Source organism: Heteronotia binoei, chromosome 2 (assembly GCF_032191835.1).
Source record: "Heteronotia binoei isolate CCM8104 ecotype False Entrance Well chromosome 2, APGP_CSIRO_Hbin_v1, whole genome shotgun sequence".
Taxonomy (NCBI): domain Eukaryota; kingdom Metazoa; phylum Chordata; class Lepidosauria; order Squamata; family Gekkonidae; genus Heteronotia; species Heteronotia binoei.
Window position 1 is genome coordinate 98,511,250 of NC_083224.1, and position 12,818 is coordinate 98,524,067.

Sequence of the window (12,818 nt, forward strand, 5' to 3'; positions counted from 1 at the left end):
CTCATAACAAAGGTGGAACACTGAAACGTTCAGCAAATATTCCAAGATCTGAATTTGTGAACTTAAAAAAAATTAATAGCACATGTTCTGCCACCAAAATCTGTCTTGCTGCAATTTAGGGGGCTATCCTGAACAGGACTACTCAGAAGTAATTCCCATGTTATTTACTGGGGCTTACTCCCAGGAAGATGTCCTTGGTATTGCAATCTTAGTCTCTAGATGTTAAAGATTAACATCCTTGGGGAAGGCTGTGGCTCAGTGGTAAAGCACTTGCTTGGTATGCAGAATGTACCAGGTTCCATCCTCACCATCTCCAATTAAAGAGACCAGAAGATGCGAGAGAAATCTACTAAGAGACAGTTTGGTGTAGTAGTTAAGTGCGTGGACTCTTATCTGGGAGAACCGGGTTTGATTCCCCACTCCTCCACTTGCACCTGCTGGAATGGCCTTGGGTTAGCCATAGCTCTCGCAGAGGTTGTCCTTGAAAGGGCAGCTGTTGTGAGAGTCCTCTCAGCCCCACCCACCTCACAGGGTGTCTGTTGTTGGGGGGAGAAGATATAGGACATTGTAAGTCTCTGATTCAGAGAGAAGGGCGGGGTATAAATCTGCAATTCTTTTTCTTCTTGGACCCTAGAGAGTCAATGTCTGTAATTAATGGATCAAAAAGGTCTGATTCAGTATAAGACAGCTTCATGTGTTCCTTAATCCCTTGTTGGCAGTAAACAGTTTGTTTCAAAGATGTAGGAAGCCCTTCCTAATAACACCTCATGGTCATTTAGATTGCTTTGCTCAACAGCAATATCTTCAAGTTGCTGAGTAGAAATATGAAACAGAGGTGCAATCACTACTGCCATTTGGCAACGCCTTCCCATATTTTTATCTCGAAGATACCAGGTTGCACTGTGGTTAAAACAATTTTTATGTAAAGGCAGGAAGATGCTAGAGTATGTATCCACGGGTGGGGGGGAATGCTTTTATCACACAGGGAGGGAGAGGACAGATCCAGGTTCTTATCAGCCTAGTACAAGGAGTGGCCTTTATCTACTTTCCTTATGTGCCTACAAGTAAAATCCAAAGAACAGAATATGGTACAGAAGTGTATACTGAACTTGTAATGTACGTTTTTACATATGGCATAGAACCAAATTAATTTCTGATATAAAATAAATTGAATGGAATGAATTTCTTAAAGGAGTGCCCACTGATATGTTCAGGCAAACAGTACTACAATATTTTATTTTTAGATTAAGTAAACTTTCAATGCAATTGAAAGAGATGCACTCTTCTATGACCACTGATTTAAATGGATTTAGAAGGATGTTGTAACTCTGTTTAGGATAAGTTACTAAATAGGCCCCAAGGAGAACCCTGAACGCATGCAAGTTCTAAGGTAATTCAGGGCATCCACTATCAATCTTATTGAAGCGGGGAGAACCTCCATAAAAGCTATGCTAGTAAATCATCTCTTAGAGTGCCACATTTTTCTCATAAGATTTCTTGGAAATCTAGGCAAGAAGTGGATTTGGAGCGGGTCTCATTAAACTTTTCTATTTTGCAGAAACCTGCATTTGAGAAGTGAATTATTCCCAATCAGTTTAAACTGCAATGGCCTGTGCCTAGACCATCACATCATGGGGCCATTTCTTTCACAAGCCAATATGGATTATGCTTATCTGCATCTTCACAATATTGTATTATTTACTAAAGGTCCAAGTCAGAGGGACATACATGAAAGATACTTTCCATCAGCGCTCTGCTTGATGGAGAGAAGAGGCAGAGAGTTAGCACTGTGTTATGCAGTCACCCACTGCTAGATCAGAGACCTGATGAACATGGTGAATCCCACCTCTCCCTGAAGGTCACAATAGGAACTTTCACAAACAGTCTATGCATCTTCATTTAAACAGTCTGACACAACAAAGTTCAAAGACCTCTGCCCAAAACTGTGAAAGATGCAGCCAGGGCAAGATTTCATCATTCAGTTCCTAGTTATTATAGTGGACCCAGCATTACTACTGAAGAAACATACCAATGCAGCTGTTAAAAAATGCTCCACCAGCTTGACCCCTACCTTGACCCAGCCAATCTGGCTACATGAACCCATTACTCCAAGACTGGATTACTGCAGTCAACATGGATTCCCTTTGAAGTCAATCCAGAAACCCCAGCTAGCCTGGTACAGAACCTGGCAACCCAATTGCTAGCGAGTGCCTGGCAGAATGTGCATGCCACTGCCATCCTGCCGTCACTCCACCAGAGTCTGATTGAATGCCTGATCACTTACCAGTCTGACTTCAATGTACTGATCATCACCTACTCACGGCCTACCAGGCCTGTAGCCACCGGGGAGGGCCTCTGGAAAGCCGCCCCCTGACTTCCGGCAGCGGCCCCCCAACCAGGGGAGGGCGAGAGAGGCAGTCACGATGGGTCCTCCTTGCTTCTCGCAGCCGGCCTTAAAGTCAGCTGCGAAAGCAGAGAGACCTGCCGGCCCCGCCTCTTTCTCCAGAAGGGAAAAAAAGCACGGCAATCCGGACCGCCGGCCCCGCTTCTCTCCTGCAAAACAGGAGAGCAAGAGGCAGCGGATCTCCCTGCTTCTCGAAGGCAGCTGGCTGCGAGAAGCAGGAGAACCTTGGCTGCCGGGCCCGCTGTTAAAAACAAAAAACAACCGAGGAGCTTTTTGAAATTGGAGTGCCCCCGAATTTTTCAAAAACCCAGCGACCTAAAAAAAATCCTGGCCTACGACCCATCTGCCTGCAGGACTGCCTTTCTTCTACATCACAGCAACGTTGGTCATCAGAGTAAAACCTGAAGGATCCCCTCTGCAAACTGGTGAAACTAACCACTGCCCACTCACATGCATTCTCTGTTGTGGAACAAGCCTGTGGGGGGAGCTCAGCAAGGCTCCCACAGAACTATTATTCTGCAAAACGTGCAAAACAGAAATGAATATGAGGCGTTCTTGTAGTGGATGATGAGACTGAACTGTCCAAGAAGGGCACCTTTATATGGGAGTGGGTTCTGCATTGCCTGGTACCTTTGTAATCCCACATTCTGCATAGCTGCCATTACGTCGGCTTGGACAAGTGTGCATTCTCATTGTCATATAATGTATTTCTAGTCGTACTGTGTCGTAACGGATGTATACTGTATGGTTTCTCTTCCTTTGTAATGTAATCCATCTTGAGTTTTAATGGCAAAGGAGGTCTATAAATAAACTAAATAAATAAAGCAGGCATTCCCTATCCAATTTTGAAGAATCCGAGCGCCGTTTACAGAAGGTAGCAAATCTCTTTAAAAGTGCACTGAAATGCTGGCGCGAGATATTGCAGGGTGCGCCTCCTTGGCACCTGGCTCTTGCAAGCGAAGCTTTATCGCCAGCTTCGTTTATTCGTCCGCCGATAGATCTTGCTTTACGGCAGGCTAGCTAGGAATTAAGAGGCGGGGGCAGGGCGTTAGCAGGAAGCAACCGCTCTGGTCGCCTCCTACTCCTCGCAGCCGCTGCCCTGGGGACAGAACCGCCGGTTCCCGGGAGGAAAGGGGCGATCGGGGCAGCGCCTCAACTTATCCCGGAGCCATCAACGCCCCCCAGCCCATCCCCCGTCGCCACCGCTAAGTGGGTGGAGGCGGGATGGTGCCCTCCGCTGCCAGCGAGTCCCCCCACCAGCTGTTGGGCCGGCTGCGCTTCCTGAACGAGGCGATCGGGTGCTTGAGCCGGGCGGAGCCGCTGCCCGCCGCCCTGTGCTACGTGCCTCGCGAAGTGCAGTATAAGATCTGCAAGGACCCCAGCGCCCCGGCGCTTGCCTCAGCCTCAGGCCGGAGCCTGCTGTCGGTCTGGGACAATCCGGGCAAGGCCGGCGGCGGCGGCGGCTCGAGCTCCGGTGGCGGCAGGAAGTGCCCGGGGAAGGGCACAATCGAACTGCGCAAGGGGTCGTGCATTCGGGCCAGCGGCGAGGAGTATTGCAATGGGCACGGCCTCTGGGTGAAGCTCACCCGGGTGAGTCTGTGAGTGGGGCGGGGCGGGCTCGTTAAGCGCAAGCACAGGGGAGGGGCAAACCGGCAGGGACTGCACCAGGTATTTGTGGACATTTCCCGACGAAGAGAGGCAGTGGAGCTTCTGTCAGGTCAGAATCTCATCCCCTCAGACTCCTAATGCACGCCTTTCCTTCTTAGTGCCAAATCGGCGGCAACTAATACAGATTACCTGTGTGATGAGGAAAGAAATGTTCTTCGCACATGCTTAGAGGCACTTTAATTATTATAATAGTATTATTATATTATTCCAAGGTGGAGCCATAGCTCAGATTAAGCGCTGGATATGTTGAACACACAGGAGGGAAAAGGAGGCTCTCTAATGTGCCCTATCTTAGACACTTTTATAATAATGTTAAATAATCTGAAATAATGACAATATCCCCTGCATTTTAAATAAAATGGTTTTTAATAAAAACCATCCTGTTGGCATGGTTAGCTAAAGGGCTTTTTTTGAGCAGGAACACACAGGAACGCAGTTCCAGCTGGCTTGGCATCAGGGTGTGTGGCCTACTATGCAAATAAGTTCCTGCTGGGCTTTTTCTACAAAAAAAGCCCTGCATGAAACAATGGTGGCATCAGGGGGTGTGACCTAATATGCAAATGAGTCCCTGCTGGACTTTTTCTAAAAAAAAAAAAAGCTTTGGTTAGCCATGTTCTTCAGATGCTCTTTCCATGCTTTGGGCTTTTACAGTGCAGTCAATGCAGAGTAACTGGCCTCAGCCTCCGCCCATCTGTTAAACAGAGTAATCTACATCTCTTGTTGGTTTCTTGAATGTTTTCTGCTGAGTGGTGACTCACTCCTTTCAGCAATGATGTGGAGGGCTGTTTTCAGGGCATCCTGGTTACCCCCTCAAAGGGAAGGAGGTACCAGGTAGGTTTTCTAAAGGTGGAATATTTGTTATGAGGCTAATTGCTTGATGACACAGAGGATGGGACAGTCTGAGGTCGATTTTTTTTCCTTTTATCATTTTCTCCTGTGGCCAGTTTCTGCTCTGCTTTGTGAGGTTTGCTGCATGAGGTTTTAGAACTGATACCAGCGTGAAGGCAGCAAAACTGTTCTATGGCAAAAGGAAAAGGGGCAAAAGAGGTTTGTTTCTTTTTCCAGCCATGTGGCAGCTCTCTGAGTCTCAGTTCATTTTTGCCCTGGCTTGTGTGCAGGCAGGACTGTCTTAATTGGCACTTAACAGATAGACTATATGAGGTCCCTTATTTGCTGTAATCCCAAGCAGCATGCAAAAAACATCCTTGTCTGAATTTTTTCTGATAGTTGCCAGGGCCTCAGTTGTGCAAACTTCCTGTATGTCTGGGAATGCAGGCATCCCTATGTATCTGTCCATCACTGCAATGGTGTTTTGTGTGTATGCTGTTTGCATCATGTGGGAAGGAAAAATGTTGCCGGTTCCCTATGATCAGAAAAGGGTCACTGATTTTAACTGAATCTGTATCAGAAAGAGCCATTATTTCAGACGATCTGTGAACATCTCTTAATTTAAACAGCATGTTGATTCAGTGAACTGTTGGATCCCCTATACATTGGAGGCTTATTTTAATGCTCCTGATTGTGCTGATTGTATAGTACTCCAATATGACAGCTTACCCAGGTGTGCATTCTTTCTTCACAGGAACAGCTGGAGGAATACAAGACTGGCTGTGATCTGGAGGAAGGCTGGGTACTTATGTGTAAGCATGCCGATGGTGGAGACAGACTGGTGCCAGTGGAATCTATGGAGAGAATCCAGAGGCAGCAGCAACTCTTTGGGGTGGACTATAAGCCTGTGATCAGGTATAGGGCTCCAGAATTATGTCTCTGTGATTGGAAGGTTATCTTCTAGGGACAATATAAGTGTATTGACCATGATCTTGTGACTAGCAGAAATGACAAAGCCAAATGTGGTTGACGGTAACTAAATTAGGAGTTCCCAATTATTTTGCTAATGAAATCAACCAGGAGGGTTTCACTTTTGCTCAGATCTTGCCTCCTGATCCAGAGGTTGGTCCTTCATCAGCTTGGTTTTGGTGCTAGGATTCCAAATGCACTATTCCAAGCGCACTATCATTTAAAATCTATATAGCACCTGAAACTGTTTTTATATTTTATGTTCTATATATTAATGTATTTATATGCTATGTTACATAATTTAAATGACTACTGGTTTTTATGTGACTTTTTATGAATTTGTAAGCCACCCTGAGCCTGCTTCGGTGGGGAGGGCGGGATATAAACAAACCAAACAAACATTTACAGCACAAAAAGGGAGACAAATTACTCAAAAACGCTCCATCTTCTTCATTTGTTGTTGGCCATCCACTTGCAGCTGCTTCTGATCTGCTGCTTGCCTGCTATTTTGTCATTTTTTAAACTATGTGATTTAAGTCAGTTGGGTCATCAGACTCATGATGTCAGGATTTGATTGACACCATGAAGCCAGTTTAGAATGAGGACATGGAAATATTGTCTTACTTTGAATGGCTGATGGGAGAGAAGAATGCATTTACTTTCTCATTTAGTGAATCATTTCCTGTAAAAACTATCAAGAAAATGGTGAAAGCAATTTTGTCCAAAAATGCTAATATTGAGCATTTTCAAGTATGCACTATCACACTTATTCTTCTGATTGCTCTTCTAACTGTTCTATTAAATAAATGTTAACACATTGAATAAAGAGTAAAAATAGTTGTTGAAGGAATTATGAATCCATGAATATGGATTAAATCCTTTCAAGTTTTAAACAAATGGTTATGTATTGGCCCTTTGAAGTCTTCTACATTTTCATGTTTTAAGTACTGATTGTTAAATTTGAGCTTTTCATTTTATTTCTGTGTGACTAAACAAGAATCTGTTTTTGTCATTGATGTTTTCATTCTTCTATTCCAGATGGGAGCAGGTAGTGGATTTAACATATTCCCTACGTCTTGGAGCAAAGCCAAAAATCATGGAACCAGATGTGGCTGCAGTAGAGAGACTCCGGTAAAGGGCTTGTAACTTCCTGTGGGGCCATAATATAGGGCTGGTTGTTTGGGACAGCTAGTGCTCTTCATCTGGGAGTGGCAGCATTCCACAGACTGAGACCTTTTTGCATACCAGCCAGAATTGCTGACCAGCTTTGTATTCCTGAGTGTCTGATTCCACTGGGGGTTGGTGCTTGGACAGAAGAGGGAGTAAAGATAAAATCCTGGAGGGATCATGGCTCAGTGCTAGAGCATCTTCTTTACATGCAAAGGATTCCAGATTCAATCCCCAGCATTTCCAGTTAGAGAGGGGGCAGGTGGTAGGTGGTGTACAAGACCTCATGTAAGACTCTGGGCAGCTAGAGAGACCAAATGCTTTGACTCAGTATGGCAGCTTCACATGAGGATGAATTAGGAAGATAGGAGAGCATAACCAGTACTGAGAGAATAAAGAAATGATGGTTCCATCTAGTTTAATTAATTCTGATCATTACCATATTAGGTTTGTGCCTCCCACGTGGAGTTATGAGTGTGATGAAGATCTGGTGCATTTCCTCTATGATCACATTGGCAAGGAGGACGAGAATCTGGGCAGCATCAAGCAATATGTGGATAGCATTGATGTCTCTTCCTACACGGTATTAGCATGGTTACAGGCTCTGTTTTTATAGGAATCTCTGCCTCCCATGAACTGCACTCTGTTGCCTTAGGATCATAGCTTCTGGTGTAGCTTTTGCTAGTTATTGGGGTTATTAGGCTCTTAATGTTTGATTAGTATCTAAAATCTAAGGGTTATGAGGTTGTTGAGGCCAAACTGGTTGGGGTAAACAAGCCCTGGAAGCAATGCTCCCTCTAAGCTGTAGAGACTTGTGAGCAAAAATTCTATTTTCTGAGCTACTGGCATTAAAGTTGTGATCAAGCAATTTGGTTACTGCATAGATTATTTTGCTCTGGGGCCATTTTTCCTGAGCTAAGACAAAAATGTGTGAGCTAAAGGCTTAAAAAACTGTGAAATAGCTCACACTCACTCAGCTTAGAGGGGACGCTGCCTGGAAGTCTCATTGCCAATTGTGATTACCTGTTAGGCGCTACCTGTGGAATGACCTTTAAACTGACAATGGAGTAGATGATAGCTTTATTAGTTTCAGAAGTGTCAGGTATCTAAAGCACATTCTTTAGAAACTTAGCCAGGTGGTATTATTGGAGGATCTAGTTCTTTTCCAGATGCCTGGCTGTTAGCATTGCCCATCCTCTGTACAATATGATTTTTTTAACTGCTTCACTTGACATCCAGTTTTCTAAGTTCATTATTAGTCTGTTGAGAAATGAAAGCAATTCAGTACCTTGCAGATTGCTTCCAGCCCATGGGTGAGTTTGTGAATGGTAGTGAGTCTGTCTTTTTCCACCTGACCTATGTTCTGCTCTGTTTCCCTCAGGAAGAGTTCAATGTTTCATGCCTGACCGACAACCATGCAGACACGTACTGGGAGAGTGATGGGTCCCAGGGCCAGCACTGGGTCCGCCTCAACATGAAGAAAGGAACCATCATCAAGTGAGCCACTGTTGTATCTCTTTCTTATCAGTCTGTGCAATGGGGGTTTCCCTCCCAGTCACTGGATGGAGATGAAGGGAGAGGGATCTAATCAGTGCAATTAGGAGGTGACTTTGATCATTCAGACTTGTTTCACTTGTCCTTGTGGACTTTTGGAGTCATCTTAAGCAGACTTCTAAGCCCACTGACTTCAGTGATGAACAGTGCAATCGTAAGGACAGTTTTATGGGTGTAAGACCCATTGGATAGATCTGAGTAGAATGCTGAGTAAACCTGTTTAGGATTGCTCTCTTAGAGAATGGTTCTGCTTAGGGAAGTGCTGTGTGACATCTTCTTCAAGTGATGGATAGTAATAATCTGCATGAGGATTGGTTGATTATGTGCTTGAAGGGATCATGCACTTCCTGCTGTCCAGAAGAGGATGGCAAGAAGTGTTTAATAATGAAAGAGCCTTCTAGGTAGAAGTTGCTCCCATGCATAACTTTATTTATTTTTATGTTAGTTACAGTTTGCCTTTCTCACTGAGACTCAAGGCAGATCACACAATGTAAGCCAGTATAATCAAGAGACATCTAATAAACAATGTAATAAAACTAGGACTGCAGAAATTTTAAAAAAGGCATAAGTATTAAACATGACATGTTAAACAATGCAAGGAATTGTATTACATAAGTAGAAACATAATGCAATGAGACCAAGATAATAGCATACAGCAACAGATAGTACATATTAGCACGCAGTATAGTCCACCATCCTGTTCCCTATATTGAAATATATTCCTGAATCATTCAATTAAAATGCAGCCCTATTTTTTAAAAAAAATTAACAATTTTATTATAACAAAAATAAAAATCATTTTACAATAAAAAGCTGTAAAAATCACATACAAAAGCCATCCGCAGTACATCTGTACTATAAAGGTCCAAATAATATCAATCATCAACTATAAAACAATACAATCCAACAATTCTGGAGGTAATAACTCTACTGCAGAAGCATTTGAATTTACATATTCAAGATAAGGAAACCATTTCTCTAGAATGTTGTTTTTGTAATTCGACGATTCCATCAATAAAAATTGTGTGGACAGAGCTTCCGGAAGATGGCGGAGTGAAGCGGAGCTCCTTTCTCTAGCTCGAGAAGGGACTCTGTTTGGGGGGCGACAGAGGGGGTTTCCCGGACGGGAAACACCCCTATCGGAGCTGTCAGGTGACGCTCTGGAGTCTGGAGGGCTTCTGGTTGATGGGGGGGAGCGGAGGTTCCCCACCCAGCGCCGGTTCCTCCTGGCCGTTGCCCCTCAACGCTTAGGCGCTTAACTGTGCTGCCGGAGTGAGGGAGAACGGAGAGGAAGCGAAACTCCCATTAGCTGTACCCTAAGACTGATCGAAGGTGGGTACTGTACCCCGGCGGAATACTCAGCGGTTGAAGAGAAGGCTTTCTGGGTCGGTGGTCCGAGAGGCGCGGAAGCGGAGGTGAGGAGAAAACGGCGGTGAGTGGTGGCAAGTGGCGGTGCGCTTTTCGGGAGGCTGACCGAAGCCGCAAGCGGAATTGAGGGTGGATGTGGAGACGAATAAGAGCATGAGAGTGATCGGGTGAGTGGAGCTGGCAGAAGGGGTCTCAAAGATTCAAAGACAAGAAGAGAAGCAGGAGTGAGGAGGGGGAAAGGAGAGACTAGATCATTGAGGGTCCGGGAGAGGCATTTCCGGAAGTAAGCCGGAATGGCGGATGGAACTTACAGTGATTAAAGAGAAGTGTCAGTAACTCCCCGGGTCTGAAGAATTCCCCCCCCCCTATTGAAAACTTCGTTTGGCAAGATTTGACGGTGCTTGGTGGTTGTTGGAACATATTTTTCTTTTTCTTGTTTGGTTTTTGTATCCGGTGCTGGAGTTGAACAACGTAAAGGGTAAAGTGGCGGCTCTTAGCGGCATCAGCCGCGGCCGTACTTTATCGAAGATCTAGGTGTTGTGTCTGTGTCGGTGTTGACAATTAACAGGAGCGGAGAGAACTTGGCGGTGGATTTATTTTGTTTTGCTGTAGCTTACTTTGGCTTTTTGCCTAGATTTTCTCTTCTCCCGTGGTCTTGCCCAAAACAACTAGACTGTCAGAACTCTGGGGGTAGACTGAGTACAACAGAACTTAACAGGAACTATTTTTAAAAATTGGATTCAGCCTGATAGAACAATAGGACAGGACTGGGGACTCAGTGATATAGAAGGCAGAAGAAAAGAAGCAGGGGTAAGGAAGAAAGAAGGAAGAAGAAAAGAAGAAGAGGCAGACAAGAAGCAGGCAAGATAAGACAGTGAATAAAACTTTCATTCATCTGTGGAATATTTACAACACCACAATTGCATAACTGTTTTATTATTTCAGAAATTGTATTTTGCCATTGTTTTGAACTGATTGCTGAAAGGGTTTATTTTATCAAACAATTGAAGTTTCTAATCATAAAGTAATAAGAAATTAATTGAAATATTTGATCTATATTTTAATTGATCTGAAATATTGATGTTTAAGGGTTAATCTATTTAGGGGAGTTGATTTAGTATAACAGAATTTTGAATGGTAAATTAATGATTGGAGGGGACTATTGATTATTGAATTGGTATAGTTTATCCTTAATAAGAGGGGATCTGGTTTTGTCAAGAAGAAACTGGGAGATTGGATCGTATAGTACTCACTAGATCTGGTCCAGTAAAATTAGAATGACAGAAGCGAAGATAAAAAAATATCAGCAAGGTACCCCACCGGCGGGGGGAACAAAAATGACTCCAGGCTCGGGTAACCAAGATGCACTGGAAAAACTCCAGAAGAGTGTAACAGAGGGATTTAAGAAAAATCATGAAGCATTGGATGAGCTAAGAACTGATTTGATGAGTGAGGTAAAGAAGACAAATGACCAGTTGGCAGAATTTCAAAAACAATTGTTGGCAAATACGCAACAGGTCCATGGTTTAACTGCCAAAGTAGATAGAATGGAAGAACGGAGTAAGCAGACAAGTGAAATAGCTAGAGAGAACCAAAAGGAATTGACAGAGATGGAAGATCGTCTGATGAGACTTGAAATGGAGAAAGCAGCAACAATTCTGCGTTTCCAAAACATACCTGAAGAGAGGGAAGAAGATCTACCTAGTAAAATAATGGATATTTTAACAGTGGACAATGAAGAATTACTGGAGGAAGGCCCAAGAGACATCTTATGGGCCAAAAGAGTCTCATCAAGCTACATAAGAAAGTTCAAACTCCCCAGGGAGGTTCAAGTCAAACTTCTGCGATCTGAAACAACGGAAAGAGTCCTGAGAAAAACAAGAGAATGTGAAATCAACTGGAAAGGAAATAAAATAAAGATCTTAAAAGAGATACCTTGGAGTGTAAGGCAGAGGAGGTTTAAATTCAAGAAATTGTCAGTGTGGCTAATTAAACATGAAATTCAGTTTAGATGGCTTTTTCCACAAGGTCTTTTCTTTACATTTCAAGCGAAGAGGTACAATATTACCACTGAGGCAAAGATGGAAGAATTTTGGGACCAGTACGTGGAGCGGAGTGGATCGGAGTCAGGGGGCGATCAAGAGCTAGAAGGTGATGAGGAATCTCCGGCTGGAGGATCCCCAAAAAAACAACGAGAAAAGATGAAGACAAGACTTCAGAGCAGGAAGGAAGTCAAGATACCTGATAGTAAGGAACCAGCAAAATGAATTCCAAGGCAGAGACTAGAATATTTTCTTTGAACGTGAACGGATTAAATGAACCCGGCAAGAGGAAGAGGGTTTTTCAACAACTGAAAAAATCTGATGCACAAATTATTTGTTTACAGGAAACCCACATTCGGAAAGATAACGTAAAGTATTTGGAAAATAAGAAATTGGGAACTTTGTACGCATCATGTGATTCGCAGAAGAAGAAGAAAGGGGTAGCAATCTTTATCTCTCACCAGATTGAATCGAGTTGTTTGTATTCGGATGAGCAAGGAAGAACTCTTATCGTTGAAGTAGAATTAAATGGTCAGAAAACAATTTTGGCGAATATATATGCCCCCAATGAAAACCAAGAAAAATTTTACCAAGATTTGTACCTTAAGTTAAGAGAATTGAAATCGGACAGATATTGTATTATAGGAGACTATAATGCGATATTTGATATCAAACTGGATAAAAAATATGAAGACTCACAAAAGAAAAAGAAGAAGATCCGAAATTTATTACCCAACTCCTTCTTAAAAATGGCTGAGGAACTGAATTTAGTAGATGCTTGGAGAACAAGGAATTCGAGCACAGCCGACTTCACCTTC

General features: G+C 43.5%; 1 protein-coding gene across 2 annotated transcripts in view; it reads left to right on the plus strand.

Moving 5' to 3' along the window:
- The first annotated feature begins 3,496 nt into the window (after positions 1–3,496).
- Positions 3,497–12,818, plus strand: part of HECTD3 (HECT domain E3 ubiquitin protein ligase 3) — a 30,182-nt gene continuing 20,860 nt past the window's right edge. For both annotated transcript variants that reach the window (XM_060231727.1, XM_060231728.1), the window contains exons 1-5: positions 3,497–3,994; positions 5,655–5,815; positions 6,908–7,000; positions 7,484–7,619; positions 8,418–8,533. In XM_060231727.1, the coding sequence (XP_060087710.1) occupies positions 3,629–3,994; positions 5,655–5,815; positions 6,908–7,000; positions 7,484–7,619; positions 8,418–8,533 (872 nt within the window). In that variant the 5' untranslated portion in view covers positions 3,497–3,628. The remainder of the gene's footprint in view (positions 3,995–5,654; positions 5,816–6,907; positions 7,001–7,483; positions 7,620–8,417; positions 8,534–12,818) is intronic.